Genomic DNA, 24,021 nt, shown 5'->3' with positions numbered 1-24,021 from the left:
TTCAGAACTAAATAGTATTTTACAAATATTTTGGACTATCTTTTGAAAGGATATATCAAATGTCCACATTAACATTTAACTATATAAGACAAACACTTAAAATGTTTTGCATACTGCTTAGAGAATGTTTAATTTGTTCTGAAAAGCATATGTATTGACAGATAATATGTGAATTTTTGACATAAAGAAGATTTAAAACCATAAATTTTGCAGAGTATTTGCTTGCCAAGTCATCGCAGAAGGCAATCTGTATCACCAGACTGACAGTGACCAGTGGAGATGAGAGCACACGCCAACGTCTTGGTAGACTGAGCAGGGTCCAGCCGAAGTTGGCAGAGAAACTGTCTCAGCTCAACCAGTTGTCGTCCACGTCTATCCCTGACCTCGACCAGCTGGGAGATCCCTATGTAAGGATTTTATTATCTGTTGTCTCAATATAAGTATTTTACACAATAAAATAAAGATTAATGTTGTGAGAACACAAAGCCTTTCACGCTGACTCGAAGTTTGGTGGTGTGAGTTTAACCTTATTACCACTATTGCAATAATGGAAACATAGTTGGATACTAATCGTATTTTATATTATATTTAAATTCTGAATGCAATGGATAATGTTGTGCTGTATTATTGGATCGAAAACTAATTTGTACTGTATATAAAAAAAATGAATAGAGATAAGATCCATTTTATCAAAATGTACTATTTATTCAGGAAAAAACTAAAATAAGTTAGACCCAACATTTTATTTAAGTACAAGCTATATGTTTAGAAACTAAAAGTTTTAAAAATATATGTATTATTACTTAAGTTAAAATTCAAATAAGCATACAAAACTGAAAAACAAGTATTATTTTGTTAGATAGTTAATAAATAAACAATTAATATAAGAATCACAAAATTAATAATATGTAAGATAAAAATGAAAAATACCAGAAGCACTCAGAAAACTCTTCTCAGGCTCAACATTTTACTGAGTCTCAATTTTATCATAATGACGTATTGTTATTTGAGAATGCTAGTGTTACAATATTATTTAGAACGAAAAAGAAGTACAAAACTAATAATGTTTATAATAGTGGCTACCTATATAATTTGTATTCATCATGTATTATAAAAATATAAAATTGAGTGCCAGAACTCAGAAACGCTCTGTCAAGTGTCAAAGTAATCATAACTTATTAAGAATTGTGAGCTAAAACAAGAATTTAATAATTTTATATCTCTTGATTATAGTAGAGTGGATTCCAAAAATCCAGCAGCTACATCATTTGTTTAATTTGTAACACTGAGTCCCATTTCCTGTCAGTGTTGTATAACGTGTTTATAGTGTAGAATAATCTTAAAAATGGATTATGTTCCATCTGCGCTCTTCCAATGTACTGTAGGATACTTGAACCTTAACGCATGGCATATGGATATGTCCGTACCATCGGAATTTTTGTTAACGGGGCATACGAGAATACCCATATTGTCTTACTTTAGTTTATTGTGTACATTATAATTCATGAAAATGCTTCGAATGTCAGTATGATATGGTAAAGTTTTGATCTGCATAACTTCAGCCCATCTTTCTGCCTTTTATTTTTATTACTATATTCCTTCCAGAATCGTACAGCGCTGAATGTTGCTCCACTTCGACATTAACTTCTCTGTATCTAAAATAATACGGTGTGTTATGAATGAACTACAACACAATGAAACAAAACAACTATGACCTTCAGTCTGTTATGTTTTAGCTCAAGTTCCGATCTTAAAGTGCCTGAAGTCTGCATGGAACTTTGCACACTAACGTTCTGCTAGAATTCGGCTCTTATAGTCAAAATATGCTAAATTTCAGCTTCCCTGAATATTCCACGATGCTTGGTATAAATTCCACCTCTCCTCTTGTTAAGGCGTCTTGTCGATATAGAAATTTCTGTTTATATAGTATGCACTGTAAGGTAATGTAGGTCCTGATAGCCAAGCTTTTCTGCTGTTGACTTACATTTGCAGTTTTTCGGTCCGTATAGTATTGTCTATACAACGGAGTGAGGCAGTTTCTCCAAACCAAGTTTTTATTAAACACTGTCAATGTTTGGCTTAAATGTTAAAAGCTCCTACTCTGTCAAAAACACTTGACGCAAAGAAATTTAAACTAAATGCTTTACCATTTAAGGAGGCATTTAGATGGAGGATTCAGACTTCTCTCCATTGGCTTTTAGGAGCAGAAAATATAACACTACTTTAGAATCTTTAGGGGTGAGCAGGCCCGTACTGGGTACGTCGAAAGGGCGGGGGACAGGGGTGGTGAGGGCGCCAACCAACTGGGACACCGGGGGCTCTGGGGGGTATGGAATACCCCCCGTGTCGGCGGGGGGTCCGGGGGTTCCCCCCCGGAATTTTTGAAAAAATAAACACCTAAAAACGTGTTTTTAAGCTACACGAAGCACATTTTTCTTCAAGCAGTAACGAAGAAAATGTACACTTTAGCAAAGACCTGTTCATTGTAAAAATATTACAAATAATGCACACAAATCAAAGATACAAAAAAATTGAATAAACCACTTAAATCTTCGTTTTTTACCTTATTTGGCACTTACAAATTGTAATGAACGAACATTGCTTATTTTTGTGCATTATCAATTTAAAAAATAAGAATGAAATCAATAAATTTGAACGTATATACCTCGAAAAAGGAAAATAAATAAATGGTAGTTAGTTGCAAACACTTTGAACTAATTAAGTTGTTTATGTTTTCAAGCATCTCCTCTTTCCTACCCTCCCCCAACACGACTGCGTTATAGAATCGCCCACTGCCACTGCACAAATGTGTAGACCCGCTCAGTCAGCAATTCGGCAAGGCTTACATGTTACATTTTAAACAACATTTTAACTCAAACGAGTTTCCATCGTTTGTATTATAGTGTCTACAACACAGTTATAGACAGTTATCCTGAAAGAAGTATCTTCAGGAGAAGAGGCAACACTTTCATCACTACATTTTTCACCGGCCATTTGTTTTTACTATCCTTGACCTTGACTTTTTGAATGTAGTTTCCATCATCAAATCTTTCAGATCCTCAAATTCTGAGGACGCCTCGATCTTCTCATTGAATTTCCTAACGAATGTGTGTGCTGCTTCTAGAGTTTCATAAAACCTATTTCGCAGGTCTTTCAGTCTTTCAGTTGCTGACTCTATTAGCCTCCAGGCTTGAGCAAAGTCAAGATTCTTCGTTTGGAGGTAGTCTGATAACGGTGTAGTAACTTTAAATATTTGCAGGAAGGTCATTGCAATAACTGTTGTTTCAAACTCCAGAAACTTACTAAGAAGTCCTGTTGCACTACTCCTGACTGTAGTGTTAAATTCAGGGGACAAGGAAATCTTTTGTAACGGTACGGTCAGTTCATGGAATACATGTTTGGCTTGATGTGAAGGGTCAAGTGGGGTGCTTGTTGTCCAATTATCAATCCTGCCAAATATCTTAGTGGTAGCATCACTCTTACTCCGCCAACGTGTAGCACCAATAGCGCCGAGTTTAAAAACAGGATTTTCTGCTGAATAAAACTGTTGTCTCTTTAATGATTCCTTTAAAAATACTTGTGCCCCTTGGAGCAAACCAAAAAATGTGATTGTTGAAGGAAGTATTTGTGCTGTATCAGTAAGAACTAGGTTTAAAACATGAGCGTAGCACCAAGTGTGTATATGGTTCGGAATTCTCTCCGACAATTTCACAGTTAAGCCTGCATAGGCTCCACTCATATTTGACGCCCCAACAAAAGCATTAGCTATACAATTTTCCACTGGGATTCCGACATTTTTCAATGTATTTTCTAAAGAATCCATCAGAGCATCGGCTTTAGTTGATGATACACATTGTAAAGCTATCAGTCTTTCCTGCACTTGGCCTCCGTTTACGAACCGAACAACGTATGAACATTGATCATTTCCTGATATGTCTATTGTAGTGTCCATTAAAATGGAGAAGTTTACCGCTTCCTTCACTTGAGCTGATATACTACTTACAATTTCATCACGAAGAATTTTAACAATTTTAATCAATGTTGTATTGCTGAGAAATGTCACGTGGCTACCTCTTCCGACTACCTTTTTCTTCTCTCCTGTTTCCTTTTCCTTTTTAGCTCTATTCTCGAATGATTTTTGGCTTTTTCGTCTAGTTTCAAGAGGGTGCCGGTTTACCTTTAAGGCGAGGGCGCAGGGGGACATGTCCCCCTGTCCCCCCAGGGCCTAGTAACAAGGGCTGCACCATTTTGCCTGCCGGCGTGACCCCCTGGTCACGTGACCGCATACGTCACGAACCTGACGTCTGCCGCGTCTACCCGCTTGCCACTATGGGAGCGTTATGGTTTACACGCTATTACACATCATTAGAATAATATAATTAAGGACATCCTTATATATTCTTAAACTGTGTGATCTGCTGAAACTAGCAGTATAAATATATTTCAGTTTATATCGATTTGAAAATTGTACAACCACAAAAAGGCGTGTTTGAACTCCGAAATGCAATACATTGAAAGTTTATAAGCCTTATTTTTGGGTTAAAAACAAACTTTTAGCGGCAAAGTTATAGTAAATTAGTTTATCTATACTTATAGATTCATTGGAAGAATTGGAATAAAATATTATTAATATTCCCTTAGGCTTTTGTATACAAATGAATAATAGAATAATTTTAGAAAGAAATAATATCCGTAGAATCTACTTTTTTTCAATTTGCACACATCTTATTGGTTAATAACTATTTAAATAATTTATTTTATGGATATGTTTGAAAATATTTTGTGACTTAACTTAGGCAATGTAAATGTCTAGTAGAACCAATGACGAAAGATTGCAAGTCCAAATAAAATTAGTTCGTTCGTTTTACAGCATTATTTGTTTACTGTTTTGTTTAAGACGTCAATACCTAAAACTACAATTATGCATGTTAATAGATTGATACAACTTAATAGTTACAGCACTCATTTATCTAGTTCAACACTGTTCTTCAGTCTTTTTTTATTGAATCCACTTCTTAGCTTTTTTAAGCTGTTTCCTCTTGCATTCTAAGTTACTATTAACGTTCCTTAATCTAATAAAAGTTCTCACTCTAGCATACACGTGTATGGCTTGCTTGCAAACATTAGTTTTGTCCTCAGGGTTTTGACAGTTTTTGCATGCCTTCTTAAGGTTTTAGAATGCATTTTCCTTTTTTTTCGCAATGGATTTATACAATATATCATGCTCTCTTCTCAGATTAGTTATTTTTTGTTATAACACATCAATGGAAGAGTTCAGACTGTTGTTTTCTTCTAACAGATTCTCGCATTTTTCGCAAACAGAACTCGGTTGTACAAGGTTACTTTCGTCTAATCGGTCTGTATTTAGGGGCTCAATTCGAGGTTTTTTTTGGACTTAAACTGTCTAATCGTTCAATTGCGTTTTTACGAACACGTCGTTTTTCTATCCGTCCATTGCGTACATCGTCATCGTCATTACTGATAGTGGGAAGTTTTATTGACGGAACAACAAAGGGCTTTAATAACAATTTCTGAGACCTAATAAGCGATTTTTCATGTCATCAATGTAGTCAGATCGTGCAAAATGATCACTACACACATAGGCATACTTACAATTTACCGCGTCTCTTCTTTTACACTTTGATAACCAAATTTTACAAGTCTCACTATCTTTTGGAAACTTATAGTACACTACTCGCTGTTCACTTCCTTTAGTCTTTTTAGAGTTATTTGGACAAGTAGCCACAGCACAACAACTCATTTTGACACTGCATAAATAGACTAAATCCACATCAAATCTCTGAGGATCAACCTCAATTAAATCACTTCGGCATGTGCAGCAGCGTGTAAACGACAGTGCGCAAATGTAACACATGTTTAACGCCAACACGGCCAGTCCCTGCAAGTTGCAACGCGGTGCAGGCGCGGTGGCGGTATCTGGCCTGATCAGGACAGCGACGTAACGGCACCCCCCTCCCACCACTCCGCCTGCCGCGGCAGCACCGCGCTGAGATCAAAGAAATGGCTCAGCCCTTGTTACTAGGCCCTGCTGTCCCCCCGGGCCAGCACGGGCCTGGGGGTGAGGCAAATTTTGTGAACAAATTCAAGTAATTAATATTTTAGGTGTTAATACCCTCAAATTCAAGCAATTGATACTTGAGGTGTCAATACCCTCCCCTGTAATGGTGTTTAACGCTGCTGAAACTCCCCCCCTCCCCACCATGAGGCGTTATGTAATTTAGGGGTGGCCTCTAAGAGGTTGGTAATAATAGTTTTAGTAATAAATTTGTACATGTATATATGTTATATTGCTGTTTTATTTCTCCAAAAGAATAAAATATTTTTGGAAAATTATAAAAAATATAATTTGTATTATAAGTTTTACAACAAAATTTCATACTAATAGTAGAGTTTTAAGATGTTTTTCAAAGTTTGTCTTACAGCAACAATGAAAAATCTATGTTACATAACCTGATACTCGTATAATAACACTGGGTATTTTGCCAATTTCTTAAAAAACACAACATATGAGATGCATGGCTAGTTGGTGAACTTGCTTCTCCTTCTCTGTTTGTAAGAAATTATTTTTTATGTCACAATCCCACCAACAAAATGGAAACAACTCTGAACTAATAAGATCAAGTACAGGCAATAGAAGAGAGTGAAGCCACTTATAATATGTTGCAGGCTTGTGCAGAGAGTCTCTGGCTGGAAGATATCTGTGAGTGGACTATTGGTGTACTGGTCGAGCGTTCAGCTCTCGAAGCACTGCGGCTAGACACCTCCATCAAGTTTGTGGACTTGGCAACCACTGTGTAAGTACTGTGTAAACTAAGCTATAAGTCTGTAAATCACTGCTAACACTTCAACAGAAACATCACCGAGCAATATTAATAGTATTTTTCTATAATATCCCAGAGATCAGTGATGGACATTGGGATAAATTCCATAGAAGCATCATCAGATACGGCTTTCGAGATGTCCTCCATTTTTCTCCCTCTAGTTTCACTGTCCTACGCACATAAGCAAGTGTCTTCCTACACAGACATCACCAATCAATCTAACTTGTTTGGTAATATTTCCTCAAGCACTTGAGTTGTGGTGAATGGAAAGGTCATCTAGATTAACCCTTGTTTAGACACAAAATGTATATGTCAGGCTTTATACATTTCGTTTTCGTACTATTTTTGAGTAATCTGAGTCCAATGGATTAAAGTCCTCTGGTTGCAGAGCAATTCTGTTTCTTAATAAATGGTCATTTATGTAGCATGAATATTCTTACATACGTTGTTGGAAAAATTTTCAATATGATTTCTTAGTGTATAATTATGTACCAGACGTTACCAAAAAGAATTTCAATGTTTAGATTCAAGTAAGATTTTTTAATTTGAAATTAAAATTGTCTTAATACATTTGGTTTTTACAGCAGTTTGATGATGATGAATAACAATCACAAAGTTTAAAACATTTGTTACATTATTAAAATAGCTCAGTAAGTGTTTAAAATAAATTTGAACTCAAGTGGGTGATGTTCAAAATTATAATTGTATATAATGTTTTAACAGGCTCCATGGATGGAGTTGAGCCTCATGTATGTCAACAGTAAACAATTAACAAGGTATGTAACTTAATGGAATAAATGAGTTTATTATCTTAAAATTTCATTTTGGACATGTAAATGATAGAATGATAAGGCTTAAAAGTGCATATTTTATCCAAATATTACTTGCGGAAAATAATTTTGTTTCTGCTTCTTATACTTGATGGAAGTCATCAAGTTTTAATACAAAAGACATTTTCATAAATAGACATAATTATATATATGCTCTTTTAACCTCGTTTCAACAGGCTCGTTTTTGTCTGATGTGTCTTTTTGCATCCATAGTCAATTTTATATATTACATTCTTGGTTTCCTGCTGTTTGTTTTACGGTTTTCATTTTGTTAAGTAACTTCTACCATATTTTTGTATATAATACTTTTATAATTTATTACTTTTTGGTCTTTAAAATTAGTTTTAATATAATTTTAATTGTTTTACCATATGTTTTTTTATTTTATACACATGTTTTTCTATTAAGAATAACTGATGATGCATTAACCGGCGAAAGCGCTTTGAATAACAAATTAAACTGTGAAAGAAATAAAAATGTCTTTTATATTAAATAATTTTTTGTGTAAAATAAATTAAAAGAACACGGCTTACTGTGCAAGTCGTAACCACTGTTTTGTATTTTTCGTACACTATAATTTGTACAAATCAATCCTGTATTTTGATGGAGATATGACATTACAAATATAGAAATCCACTGGATTTGGAAAATAGAATCAAGAGGTCAATAATGAAAAAATGAAGAAGAAATAACGGATGAGACACAGTATATCATGAATAAGGTTCTGGTGCTTATAAATATTTAAACTCATACAATTATCATCATTCTAGATAGAACTTTCTAGTACCTCACAAGTATTCTTTTACCAGAAAGTACAGTTTTAATTCAAATGCAGGATTTTTTCCTGATATTTTTCTACAGTATAATAACAACCATAACATTTGAACCCTAAACATTAATATTTATTGTGATAGTAAAACAAGTTTGAGACTTTTAAATCATAATAAGGATAAATTCTTTATTTTATCTTAATAACATTACTTCAATAAAATAAATAAAACCAAACTACCGTAACAAACTAAACATAAATATTATGATTGTAATAAAAGTGATATAAAAATTGCATTCAATTCAGTTGTGGGAGCATAAAAATTTTTTTACACATAAAAAAAATTATTGATATTAATAATTAAATTATGAATAAAAATTCTAAATTTTAATTGTCTGTATTTTAGTTTTAAGATAGTTATCCATACTTCTTTGTTAAATTTACAGAACAAAATACAGTATATTATATGGGATAACTTAAACATAATAACTTCCTTTCACTTTGTCAGAATGTATATTCACAAACAAAAATGATGATAAATTTCAAATAATTTTTTAAATGATTCCTTTAAAAAGTTCACTTTTTTTGTTTCAGAGAGAGATGAGAAAATATTATAACAAATCACCATAAATCCTTATTAACTACAGTACTTAATATGTTCATATGTGTTCCTGTTTTAGCAGATTTAATGTATCATTAATTTGATTTTTCTCTTATATATGTATTTCTTCTTTGTATAATGTGAAGTATGTATTTATTTATTAATTTATTATTGGGTATAAAATACCTTTTTAATGCTGTTAATGTTAATTGTTACTTATTTTACTTCAATTTATTATAAGTCATCTTTTTAATAGCACGTGTCTTATATAATTTTTATTCTATTATTCTTGTAAGGTGCCAAATTTAATTTGATTTTATACTTTGGTAGTCATAATATCAGTAACTGAGTAAAAATTCAAAATTTAGTCTATTCTATTTTAAGTTTACAAAATAAATGTATTATCAATCTTAAATTATAAATTTGTATTATATTTAGCACATGCTATTTAGGTGTTGACTAAACTCTGCACTCAAACACTTCAAATATGTTGTGACTTCTGTTTTATAATGTATGACAAAAATAGAAAAATAATTATTCACATTCTTATGTCTATAGTGATTTGAAATAAAATAGGTAGTAGATAATCATGTCAATTATATTATAAATAAGGTTTAAAATTTTTATAACCTGTACGGACATTATTTACTAACATGTAACATCATAATTTTATATTAACTTGTTAAGGGTACTCACTAATACAATTTCCTATAAGTTATTTTTTTTTACTTTTAAGAATGCTTTAACATTTGTATAATTTTTGTAAATTTTGTTATATTGATAATAAAAAAATGATGTTTAATCATGTACTTTTGTATACAAATAAATGACCCTTGTCCGATTTGATTGGTCATTGAACTTGTCAAAGATAGATAACTCAGAACATATGTCTACAATGAGCGCCGTCGATGAAATTCACTGGAGGTGGAGTCTGTAGGTGATCACTTCTTGAACTAAGTTTCTTAGCTTTGAGGCACAGTCCATTCCAAATAATGTATAAAGCTTGAGTGTCAAGCTTAGTAGACTACAACTGACCAATCAATATTCTTACATATTGGGAGTTTGACAGAAATTGTTGGAAATAGCACATGATTGTCACGTCACATTTAACAGCTATTCAAAGTCATCAGTAATTGTTTTAAACAGTCCATCATGAAAGTAAACGCACAATAAAACAACAATGTAGAATTAGGCCGGCCGCAAACTACATTGAACTCTGCAAGACATTTTGACTGTAGGCATCTGATACGAAGTCCTTTGGCAGTTTTTATTCTGCTGGCACACACTGCACCAGAAGATTACGTGACGATAAAACGCTTTTGAACATTTTCCTTTGTTTGACAATGGTACTGAAAGTTTAGTCTTTGGCCTCAATATGGTTAAGAAGACTTTTGGAGATCAGGACCCATAAGTAAACTTGAGACTTAACAGGTTAAAGAGCAACAAAGTTGATTTAATCAGAATAAGAAGACTTGTTCCTCATGGCTTGTATTTGGCTATCCTTGAAATATCTTCCACACCACTGAACTATTGTCAGATAAGTTATGAGAAGATTGCACGACGAAGTTCGTCATAAATGAGACGATTTGTGGCAGACAGCAGACTATGTTTTCCACCATGATGCATGCACGACCTACACAAGCTGTCAGCCGTCAGATATGAACTAGACTTTCATTTCCCTGACTGTTGTATTGAATAAAGTAGACAGCTCTAAAAACTCAAAATCATTTTACTACCAGTAGGAGGTCAGGGTATTAAATAACAAGATTGACTTAAAAATTGTATTTTATACATAATCACTTTTTGTCACCTTCAATATACACTCCTATATCCCTACAACGCTCCATGCGAATTTTCCATGGTTGGAAACAGTGCTGAAAGTCATTTTCTGTCAGCTCCTTCAGGACATGTGATGCTTCCTCTTTTATAGCTTCCACATCCTTAAATCTTGTTCCTTTTTCATGCAGATTTCATCTTAGGGAAGACAAAAATCACATGGTGCAAGATCTGGTGAATAAGGAGGATGTTCTAACACTGGAATGCTGTACTTGGCTAGGAACCTCTTGACAAATAACATGGAATAAGCTGGTGTGTTGTCTTGTTGGAGAACCCATGATTTGTCCTTCCACATTTTGGGTTGTTTTTCCTTTTTCTTTGATGTAGTTTTAGAAAGTACCTGAAGGTAGTAATATTGATTAATTGTTTGAACTTTAAGGAACACAATCTCATGGAGGTACGTCAGTACGTACATATTTGCAATGTTCAAACGTTCGAATTTTAGGCACTATTTTAACACACACTTTTCGCATGTTAAAGTTGTCATGTAAATTTTTCCGGACACATTTTGTATTAATACATATAGTTTCACCATTGCACAAATACTTAATCGAGGGTCAGAATGATTAAATTACTTACTTTTTTAATATTTTCATCAGTTTTTGACATTAAAGGGCAACCTGGCCGCCAATCATTTTCAGCGTCTTCTCTGCCATCTTTAAAATACTCAAACCATTCAAAACTGCCATATATTTTTTTCAGTAAATTATAAGTTTCAGTAGCAGTTTTTCCAAGTTTAAAGTAAAGTTTCACAATAATTTGTTGCTCTACTATACTAACCATTTTATCCCGCAAAACAAAAAACAATATCTTTGTGTAATGCTACAGGATGGATTGTCAATAATAGACCACCTTGCTAGAGGATCTGACACCCACCCTGTATTATAATGAAAAAGGTAATAAATTTAATGAATTTAATCGTAATAAAAACCTGCAAAGCATCAATAAGAATTAAGTTGGACAACTTGAATGAAAACATATAGAGCTAAAATAAGAATGTTTATTGATAATTTCATGTACTATAAATTTAATTATAGACCTTTTAAATATTTAAATTCTACACAAGAAAGGTCATATAACCTATAAATAACATTATAAAGTTCTGTTACATGTCAACAACAGTGCTCAATTTGAAGTGAAATGCACCAGAACAGGTTTTCAGTATCTGGAAAATAAGGACTTAGTTTGTAAGAGAATGCATAAAAACCCATTTGAAGATCTCAATTTTCAAAATATCTGATAGCTGGACTATGCCCTGGACTTCCTTTTTCAGAGGTTTACACTCTTCTACCTCTTAAAATTAAAATTTAAAAGATTTTGACTGTAATTGTAGAAACTAGTATCTACATAAAATTAATACAAATTAAGATTTTAAATTTTTAAAAAGAAGGTTTAAAATACTCTTAACCCTCTGACTGACCTTCAACGGATATCCGTTGTTTATTTTAGTTCCTTAAACGCCAATCAACGGAAATCTGTGCATTACTATTTTTGTCTGCAGAAACAATAGTTTCACCCACTTTTTTGTTTTTGAAAGTGTTTTATAAGAAAATATTACTATATAACTTTACTAAATTTATGAACTTTAGGTTGTTAAAACATTTTACAAATCCCCAAAACATTATTACAAATGCTAAAACAATGGCAATCAGAGGGTTGATCAATACTCACAGATCCTTGTAATATTTGATATGCCATAAATAATAAGGGCATACCTAAAGAGTAGATTGAAAGAACATTAAATATGTAAGTTCAAGATTCAAGATCTTTATTGGTCTTTAAACACATTCAACAGTGCAATAGACTTTGTCAAGTTACTAAAATATTCTATACTAAAACTAAAACAAACAACTCAGATTCTACGTACTCAATCCAGCCTACCAGCAAATATATAGATCTATATTACGTACTCAATCCAGCCTACCAGCAAATATATAGATCTATATAATTAATAACAACAATAACCAAACAACCAACAGATCTATATAAATTAACAATAATAAATAACTATTAACACATTTAACATGGATAAAATTTTAAAACTCAACAATATTAAAACTGAATAAATAAATACATTGAGAGACAAAATTTAAAAAATGATTGCTGTGGTATCACAATTTAAGAATTCATCAACACAATAAAATATACTAAATTTTAACCAGCACTTCAAAACTGTTTTAAATTTGTCTAAAGATACAGATCTAGCATTTAATGGTAACTTATTGAACAATTTAATTTTCATAAAAAGATGACTGCATTTTGTTTTGGTTAATTTAACTGGTAAGAGTTGTAACAAATGTTTTGTTCTAGTAGGATAATCACAAATATCCTGCCTAGTTGTAAATGTTTCAAGTTGTTCCTTTACACTTATAAGGCAGTAGAATATATACATATTAGGAATAGTCATTATTTTTAATTCCTTAAAAATTGGAACACAAGTCTCTCTTTTTGAAGTGCACAGTACAATACTTAAATTATAAAAGTTAGTAATTTTGAAAATTGATTACTCTTGACAGCATTTTTTGAAAGGTCAATATGTGAGGTGTAAGTTTGGTAATCATCCACATATTATTCTAAACATTTCATAGAAGAAATCTACATTGTTCATGCTCAGGCTGAATAACACATTTTGTGTTTTATCTTAATTTCACATAAACCCATTTTATTCAAACCACATTGATGTAACAGTCAATTAGGATAATTGAACTCTGTGATCGGGAGGTTACTAATATGGCCAAAACTTATCTTATGCTCAGCTTGTATGGAGTCTCAGGTGGTTGACCTCTCGGCTCACTGACATAGTGACCACCACTCTGCGTCATTACTCACGCTTGCATAACTATGTACATCACTTTTACTCAGATTTAAATGGTAATGTTTGACCTTCAGCTCTTTGAATGACTGAGATTTGATGACATTTTCAAAAAATTTACAAAGTATAGGTATTAGCTTCAAGGTTGAAACTGTATCGATTGGTTATTTATTATTTGTTTTTAAATGAACTAATTAATGTGTAATTTAAGTTATTAAGGTTGAACTGTTTTAAAAGAATTTGGAGGATAAAAATACAATGTTTCAGTAGGTCTCTAGTATCAACTGAATATAAACCATATTTTGAGTTTCCTCTCCACCAAATACACAAAACAACCGTAAAACCATAAAATGTTATTTTAGATTTTAATACATTGATAGGACACTATAGCAGATACAGTAACATTGACACTCAGATATAATTTTCTGCTTTGTATCCTTGGTGGAAGTAAGTAGGTTTTAATGGAAAAGACATATTTTATAAACTTCCACATTAAATTTATTAAAATTTTTAATAAATTTAATGTGGAAGTTTATAAAATATGTCTTTTCCATTAAAACTCAGATATAAAACAATTCTGAACGATGTTTACTATGATATGTGGTGATAACAGAGAAATATTACTTGATGTACTTATTTGACCGAGAGATTGCAACGCTTTGCAACCGTAACTGGATAAAGATTGAATTATATAACTGCGCAATAAAGTGGGCCACTAGGTGTGGCCCACCAAGCTGAGGGACAGGACATGGTTATAAATAAATGACCTAATGCAGAGAACACTACCATTGTGGCCATGGTGATCTGAAAGAACAATCATATAAATTTAATGCCAATCCTAAAGGGTTACGAAGTTCATAAATATTTTCAGCAGCATATGAAAAATAGTATCGGTAATATGAAAAATGTATCCTATATCTGAATTGTATGAAATCATTAATATTGATTATAAATAACAGGGATCCAAGTATGGAGCCCAGAGGCCATTACATATGCTGCTCCTACAATCATATTCCATCCAACAACACATTCTGCTTACCAATCCTGAAATAAATGAAGAGAGCCATTAATCCCATAATTTAAGTATTGTCTGTTATTTCATTGTGTGTTATTTAATTAAATCCTCACTATTGCTCTACATATAATGAGCGAGACCAGTTATTGTCAGTCTGTTCCTGCACTGTAAAGCGCCCACCGCAATTAATGTGTTACACACTGTGCTCAGATGTTATAAGGTGCTTTCAAAGGACCTTTTTTTTTGAAAAACATCAATAGTTTACTAAACCAGGTTCTCCACTGCTTCAACTGTTTTGTTTTAATTTAAAAGTGTGTGTAATTGAAAATATATGTTTATATTCTTAAAATATGAACATAATATTTTCAATAATAGTATATAACATAATAGAATATAAAATATGAAAATATTCTTAGGCGTAGACAGCTAAGATCTACCAGTGACAGTTAAATGTCTCTTGGCAAAAGATGATTCTGCATCAAATCCAAATACCTCAAGATTTTATTTGTGTTAGTAATGTTTGTAAATTACTGGAAAACAAGATACTTATTCTATTATTCGTCTGGAGAAAACTTGATAGGTCTGAATCAAATAATATGGGATCAATTGCTCAACAGAATATTAATAGTAATTTACATGAGCAAAGTTTAGTTCAGATGAATGGTTTTGATTAAAAAATTAGAATGCATAAAAATCTATTTTGAAAAAGTACTTTAATTTATCAATTACATCATATCCTCATAAAAAGGCTTATAATTCTTTATTTGAACTATAATATTTATAAAAAATTTGTTCTTTAACATTTATGAAATAATTAAAACTAATGTTATATAATGGAACAATATTAAAAATGCTAGGACTCCACCACTTCCCTTTTTTCCTGTTTGACCTTTCAATGGAATGAATCATTCATCTGTAACCAAAATATGTCTGTCAACATTATAACATGAACATATAGTACAAATATATTTTTTAATGAACATTTAATAGTTATGAGACATATCTTTGCAATCCTGGGTTGTGGCAAATAAACTGTTTTTTTCATGAACTTAGGCCTGAGATATCCTACTGAACTTTCGCATGAGTGTAAAATATTAATTTCTTGTAGTAATGGTAGTACTAAAATTATTGATTGAGATTTCTTTACATTATTGATAAATAATAGAGCCAAATGGCGAGGCTTGCAATGATATGTCTCATACTATAGCATTTACAGGTATATTGTATTACACATCAAAATGTACTAATTTCATCATCTACTTTCAAAAAATTTTATTACGCTTACAGCAAGTAGAGTTGTTGTGCAAAGTACTGTAATTAATAGAGAACAAATACCAACAATCCCAGTTTGATATATTTCACAGATCTTGAAACTTAGAGATCATGAATTTTATCTTTTGCATCTTTGCAGACAAATACTTTTGATTCAACAAGTGCTACCGCATTAAGCTCCTTTATTGCATAGATTTTTCTTTAACATACATTTCAACCAAACAAAGCCTTTATCTCTATTTCTTGTTTATAAAAACATTTTGAGCCAATATCTGCATATTCATCGCCATTGTTGTTATTGTCACTAACCTTCTCGTACATAAACGAAATAACAACAGCTGGTAATGACATCACTAGTCTAAATTAAGAAAACTGGCAATGATTAATGATGAATATCTATAGGTTAAATGTCATATTTGAGAATATCTATATCTAAAATCAATAATCATCATCCGATTGTGTTAGTGGCCACTCATTATAGGCTACTGTAGCCAAAAATATAAGACAAGCAACCTAAGTGGCTTTAAATAAGGCTACAAGAAATAGTTCTAATTAAATCTTCACTTTTAGTATATTTTGTAGGCTACATCTAAAATAAATCTTATTGTAGTTAAGATTATGTCTACTTACATGTAATTTAATCAAAAAGATGGTAAAGCTGTGGGGTGCAGAATTATGATTTTAAATCAGCTTCCAGTTGTCTTTCTAAGTTCTTTACCAAAGTGCTGTTTAGAAAAAGTAATTGTCCACCAGGTAAAAATTTATCTACGATCATAGCAATGGTGTCTAGTGTTTTTACTGCGCTTGAGGGATATGAAACAAGCTGAATGTGTTTTTCCAGTTCAGACACTATTAGATCTAGAACATTTTGAGCAAGTAGCATATTTCCATCTTTTTCAAATATTAATGAGAATCCAATGCCAGGTACACCTTCCCAAACAACATTAAATTCTTGGGATTTCCAGTTACTTTCTTTGTGAGATCCTCTTATTATTGTCTTCATATCTTTGTTTTGGATTGGTATAAGAGATTGCTTTAGCTTTAAAGAGTACAGCATGTGAACCTTCTTTATAATAAAATATAGTAGATTTTTCTTCTCAATACTAGAATCATACAAACATCCTTTTTCTTTTTCATTACCAGTCATAAATGGAGTATCATTACTGAGCCAAGCCGAATAAAATCTGTAGTAGGCTAGTTCTGGTTCTTCAGAATCCAATGTTTGCATTATAAATGCATAAACCATTTTGCCAGCAAAGTATATAACCTGTAAATTGACCAAACAATTACAAAATTATCAATATTTGTATAGGCCCTCAAGTCAGTGTCTTGCCCTGTCCTGGATATGTCTACACGGGTAGACTTTATTAAGCGGCCTACACTCGTTATTCGATTGCTATTATCGAATGGTTCGATTGTTTTTATCCTAAGGATAATTTGATATTACAATTTATTTAACCTAGCAGATGATTATTTAAACTTATTAGTTGTAGTAATTTTAATGTAAAAAATAAACAACAAGAAGTAACTAATATTTTGAGACTGTGTAAATGGTGATGAACATGAAGAAAATATGCAAGATATTTCTCACAAGTGACGAGATTTGTTTATGTAGCTTCAACATGTGGGTTTGGCTCCTGGTAACACACGGGGAGAATTATTTTCTCCATTTCAAAAAAGCGGTTTCTTCTTGATATCAAGCTGGGCATGTTATAAATATTGTAATTGTAAGGTTTCTTTGATAGGGTAGGGTCCAATAAGCGGACCCGGTTTTTTTATATCGAAATTGGCAAACGATATTACTTAATCATAACCATCGATATAATAAATCGATACTGATTAATTATTTTTAACAAATAACTCAAATAATCTATATGAACAGCTGTAAACACTTTCAAATAATACAATTAAGGTAATATTTTAAATTTCACATAAGTAACATTGTGTATTAAAAATGGCTGTCAATCTAAGGAAGCTCACGAAATTGCTTTAAAAGACGATAAAACATGTTTTTTATGGCTTCAGAATGTTGGGTTAGTACCTAAGAATCCATTATGTGATATTTGTGGAAAGGTAACAAATATGTAACTGTCAGAGGAGCTAACATGGTCGTCTTCAGATGCAAAAAAGAAGGTAATGGTGGACATAACTTGAGTAAAAACGTTTTCGTTCTGTTTCATTTAGTTAAAGTTATGAGTTTCCCTGATTTTGGTTATGTTCATTTATTATTTGTTACATCATTAAATTCACATTTTAATTTAAAACATATGATTGTTATTACTTTTATATCGATTGATAGTCTATGATTCGATATGCGAATATTAGGTATCGAGTATTAGGTATCGATGATTATATTCTTCGATATAAAAAACCGGGTCCGCTTATTGGACCCTACCCCTTTGATATCTAATTCCAGGCCACAGTTGGTTTTGTTGTTTTGTAAAATGTATGTATTTAAAATTGTAATTATGAGATTCTTCTTGTTACAGTAATTTATTATAACTCTTATTGTGTACGATTTTTACATACATCAAAGTTGGATAATAAACGGTTGGTATCAATTTACAATAACGTGACCATGGAAAGGTATGTTCATTTTTTTTTCCTGAAAACTACAATTTTTCCTGAAAACAATAGTGAAGAAAAAATTCGTCGGCAACAAAAATAAAAAAAGTTACGATTTTTTTAAATCCTCTGAAAACTCTGTTTTTGACAGTACCTCTGGCAATTTTACTGAAATGATGCTGACTAGTACGTTAATCCTGTCAACGATGCCTGCCCGCTGCGCAGTGCTGCGCACTGCTTGCTCTTTTAGAAAAAAAATTAACTCGAGCTTGCAAAAGTCGAATCCCAGATCACGTGATGCCCCTGATCCTTAACCCTCCAAGTGTTGTTCGACAAAATTTTGTCAGTTATTTTCCATCTTTAACGCAATAATGCCCGAAAGGCATCAATATAATACAATAATATACTTTCCCCCCAGTTTATATGCACCTGTGATAATAATACTTGGCTATAAATGCCCAACCCATGAAAAAAAGTCCATTTTTCATGGTCACGGTATTGTAAATAAATAAATACCAAACGGTTTGATAATAGCAATCGAATAAGGAGTGTAGGCTGCTTATTAAAGTCTCCCTTGTCTACACTGGATTTAGCCTATCAAATATTAGTGATTGGATCAAGTAAACTATCTTTACTAAAAAAACGTATTTTTATTAATAATTGGTTAATAAATGGCTAATTGTCAAATACAAATTATAAATACAATTGAATTAATATTAAATAAATATTGGCCTTATCATTTACCAGCAGTAAGTTACACAGTGACTCACTTGTTGATTCCAACTCACTCGCTAGAGGCCTACAAAAATTCTAAAAGTATAACAACATGAACTTTTTCTTACATGAATTGATTATTAGCTAACAAAACTTATCAAGCACCACAATAATACAAACTTAACATAATAAATGTATTAATCAACTAAATCGTGAACCTATCACTATTGTCTGTCTCAATTGTTTACTTTAAAATTATTTGTTTGTTTATTATTTGTCATCATCAGCTGTTCATTCGGTTTAGTTGTGAACTATTACCCTTGATGATCGACAGATTATACTAGAAGTACGCCATAGAGAAATAGACTGAGTATTCTCGTATAAAGAGCATCACAAAAGATGAACCTGAGTCACCCCTCCTTATTGGTTCAAATGTATTTCATTTAATCAATCATCAGAACTGGCGCTCAGTTTTAGTTCGCCGTATATCATTATCACTTTTTCAAGCAGTTTCACAGTCAGTAAGAACGAAAAGGTAGCTGTTTTCGGAGGTTTCCAACCAAACTGCAACTTTAAAAATTCATAACTCGGTAACTTAAGATCCTATTCATTCCAAATTTTTATACAATATAGGTAAATTGTACTGTGTTAACTAAGTAATTTTAGACTTATATGAAAACGTTTGTTATTAAATTAAATTACCATCTTAACTTTGACCGGGCAGTTCAAAAATCCGGCATTAATCACGTTAGACGAAGCTATTCAATTTATTATCTTGGGCTTGTAACTTTGTGAATCACTATTTAAAACTTGAAACTTTTAACACAGATTTCACTGAACAAGGTTTTGTTAATGTACCACGGCTGGCGCCTGCACATTTTCAAGGTACAAACCATCAGCCTACAATGGTAACACCACTCTGAGCAATAAAAATAAGTTACCAAAAGTCACAAGTTCAACACTGATTCTTTATTCTGTCAAGTGGATTTTAAAAAGTTATACTCCTGTTTTCAAATTCATACACATTGTAGTAATTGTAATTGTAATCGTAAAATATTAAAATGTCGATGTTTCTAAAAACCTTTTTTTACATATTTTACAAATATTTTATACATATTATACATTTATAGTTCAAGGACAATTTTTTTTAATTGGATTTAATTCTTTGTTGTAATTGACATTTTTTACTTTAAATATTAACACATTTGAATTTTTCAGTTTGACATAACGTTAACATTTATTTCGTTTCGAATTTTTGGACGAGAGAAGCTGAGAAACCTCTCATTACAATTAGTCCTAAAAGATTATTTGCGTTTGCTTCCGTAGTGACAGAATATTCGGGACGAGTAAGAGGAGGCCAGCTCTGTACCAGCCTTTCCAGTCAAAGCGGGCAGAAGTAGCACGATCTATGTCCAGGTTGGTAACTGCACTTAAAGAGCCTTACCAACTCCAACAGTCATCTTCCGCAGTAGACTAGACGTGTCGATCTTATATTGTTCCCCAATATATCGACATTTATGGTTAATGAAGTGCGCTCTTAGACATCTATAAAACTGTCCTTATGTAAGTAACACATAGGTTTTGCTGTACCCAGTGTGGGTTCAATTACAAAGTATAAACCAACCAGAAGTGACCTTCTTGGAGACATTTACGTTGATATATTGTATATTTCTCATTAAAAAAAATGATTTTTTGGTTGTGCGTTAATGAAGGGGAAATCACTTGAGGGGCTAGAACATTTTTATTTATCTCTATTCGTCTATCAGTCTATCTGTCCGCATGATGTCTTGAATACGAACTAACCTGTACATTTGAAATTTTCCATGAAGTTTGATTTTAATATTAGTAACACTAAGTTCTATGGAGGTGTATATCACTCCATGAGACTTGGCTAAGAGTTATCAAATATTTTTTACATTGGTCTTATTGGTAACCATGATAGCAGCGTGAAAATAGTAGAATAAATAAATTTTCAATAAAAGATGATATTTCATGAAATTGTACAATAATATGAGATTTTAATAAATTACATTTTCATTCATAGAGTGAAAAGAAAATATAATATACTATAGTGTAAGTCACAAATAGGTGACAGTACTTCATTTAAACTCACTCTTGCCTTGTAGTGACCTTCCTAGCATACACGAACTTTTGTAATTTAAACATTCTCATTAGATTTGTCGTACAAAATAAAAATGTGAATGTATCATGTGGGAAGATATCATAAGTCAGGTTTCATCTCTAAACTTGTTGTTAATTTAATAAAATAAAATATTTTAAAAATAAATATTTAATAAAATATTTTATACACTTGTATAAAATATTTCCAAATAATCACAGGATCTCACAAAATACAATCTTCACACGCCACAATACAAAAACCTCCATAAAGATTATTCAAATATTACTTCATGAACTTAATTGTTGATCAGCTGATATTGCCAACCTTTGCAAAGAAAATATGACGATAAAAAGTGTTGAATAAATGATCAGCTGTTACTCACAACCTAAACATTAGTTAATATTTTATGCAGATAAGAATATGCATTTTTGTGCGTCTGTTTTATTTTTAAATAAAGCTAAATTTCAATACCTATTATTAATTTTTTTCCTAAGTAATTCACATGAATCTTTTCAGTATTAAATGTTCTACAAATCTGTTTAAGAAAAAAATGACCTTTATTTAACATTTATGGAAGTAATCTTACGTTAAACACAAAAATGTGTTATTTCTTTGCACCAATTCTTGTGTTTTACGTAAGATATCTCTGAAAGTATTGCATTTACAGCTCTGGGACGAATGTTAATAAATTTTTCAGGTATAAAAACATAAAAAAACAATCGTATTTGTATCTTTGTAACTACCTTTACCATTTTTATACGGCCTGACTTCACCAAGGGTTCTGAAATCTTTCGCTAGGCGTAACTCGCTAACGAAGCGTTTCCGGGCATATGGTTATATGAACTTTTTTACTTGTTTTTAGCTATAGAATAAGCTCCCGAGAGATTGCCGTTTAGTTTTGAATCACCCTGTATATATATATATATATATACAGTATATATATAATAGTATATATATATATATATATATATATATATATATATATAGTTTGTAGCAAAATTAACACCAGGTTTGATACATTGAATAATGTAAATTGTAAATTTTATATTTGGCTGGTTCTCAAACAGGGTCAAAGCCAGCAGGAGGATATTGAGATGATAAAAGAAAACAATCCAAAAAATCATTTTTAAAACAATAAAAATTCAACAGGCCGTTTTACCTCTTTTGGCTTGTCCTCATCTTTCTACCCTTGTAAATAAAAATGAATCAGTAAATGCGTTGTTAAGAGCTAATCTCGAAAGTAGCTAAGCCAATTCAGTTAATTCTTCTTTTGCATTCGTTGGAGTTGGGTAAGTGTTTTTATGTGGGGACAAATCGGAAAAGTTTCCTGGAATTATTTTGGAATTTGGAATAATAATATTAATATTTACGGAACACAATATAAATTTCCGTAGACTAATGGTTATAGTCTCGGCTCTCTAACTGAGAGATCATGGGTTCAAATCCCGGGGAGGGCCAATTATGTATAGACACGAAACAGTGTACTTTGAATAAAACCAGTGAACATCGCAGCCTACATAGCAGAAGCTGAGGCTTAAAAGAGAGAGAGAAAAAAAACTAACAGTAAACAGCTGTTTACAATTTCAGCTGAAGTTTACCAAAGAGACAGAAAAATGTATTTACATTAAATTTTAGAAAATACTAAGTACACAGTGCTTGATCAGTAGTATTTTGCAGGTTGGAGGGGAAAAATTACCATCTATTTTTTTCTACATATTTCAACGGTGATCTGTTTAAAACTATCTAACACATAGGAAATATTATTTAAACGTTATTATAAAACCCACATTACTGAACAAAGCTGTGAGTGTTTGTAAGTATAGTATTGGAAAATGGTTGGTTCCTTTGACATAGTGTTATATTTTTACTGTGGCTGCAAGTAAAACAAGGAAATGCATACAAATATACCTCAATGGCCCATTCTTTAGAAGACTACAATCCGAAAAAAAACAAGAATTCTACCAAGCTAAACTTATTATAAAGACCAAAGTAGTATTTTTAAGCTTTCGAGCCAGTACCATTTTTTAAAACTTTTATTGAATCTCTTAACCATGAACACTAAAATAATAACTGCCAGATATATGCCTACTTTTGATTGAAAAATGACATAAGATATTACACATTAAAGCTTTCACTAAGAAGGACGCTCTCAAATCTTTAAAACTGCGTGTGGAGCCGCGGGTAACTGCTATTAACAAATATAATAACAATTATTAAATACTTCTGGATTACAATCTAACTAAGAAGCGCATAAAAGGAAATTTTAAAACTGTTACAGTTGGTGGTGGAAAATGGTGGCAAGTTTAGGAACTGCCCCTCCCCCTTGGAAAATATATAGCTGCGACTCTTACTGTACGTCTAAATGGTTATAAAACTAATTCATTAAGTATTTTGCAGTACATTATTTTTTACTTCCATTTGTCAATGAAATTGAAGGTACAATCTGTAAATGGTAATTAGATAACTATAGTTGTAATGGACTATAGTTATCCATAACAAACTCGTTGAAGGAGAAAATATGAAACAGCGATAGTTTTATCTATACATTACGTGTATTGGTACTGGGTAGTTAATAAAACAAAGAAATATATATTTTACAAATTCTTTCTTTCTGAGAAATTCTATTTATAAAAATAATTATAT

At 31.8% G+C, this 24,021-nt stretch overlaps 1 protein-coding gene and 1 long non-coding RNA gene across 2 annotated transcripts in view; one reads left to right on the top strand and one right to left on the bottom strand.

Annotated features, from left to right (window-relative positions):
* Positions 1-9,851, top strand: part of LOC124352736 — a 70,908-nt gene extending 61,057 nt beyond the window's left edge. Inside the window, exons 24-27 of the mRNA XM_046802375.1 lie at positions 214-407; positions 6,688-6,815; positions 7,566-7,618; positions 9,036-9,851. Coding sequence (XP_046658331.1) covers positions 214-407; positions 6,688-6,815; positions 7,566-7,584 — 341 coding nt within the window. The 3' untranslated portion in view covers positions 7,585-7,618; positions 9,036-9,851. The remainder of the gene's footprint in view (positions 1-213; positions 408-6,687; positions 6,816-7,565; positions 7,619-9,035) is intronic.
* Positions 9,852-15,399: 5,548 nt separating this feature from the next.
* LOC124352735 lies at positions 15,400-19,556 on the bottom strand. Its single transcript, XR_006921533.1, has 3 exons — positions 19,313-19,556; positions 16,608-17,244; positions 15,400-15,618 (listed from the first exon to the last, which is right to left on the bottom strand). It is a non-coding gene; the product is annotated as an uncharacterized LOC124352735 (long non-coding RNA).
* Between the last annotated feature and the right edge of the window lie 4,465 nt (positions 19,557-24,021).

The sequence above is a fragment of the Homalodisca vitripennis genome, chromosome 1 (assembly GCF_021130785.1).
Source record: "Homalodisca vitripennis isolate AUS2020 chromosome 1, UT_GWSS_2.1, whole genome shotgun sequence".
In the NCBI taxonomy this organism is placed as follows: Eukaryota; Metazoa; Arthropoda; class Insecta; order Hemiptera; family Cicadellidae; genus Homalodisca; species Homalodisca vitripennis.
This window is presented reverse-complemented; position numbering and strand designations above follow the sequence as displayed.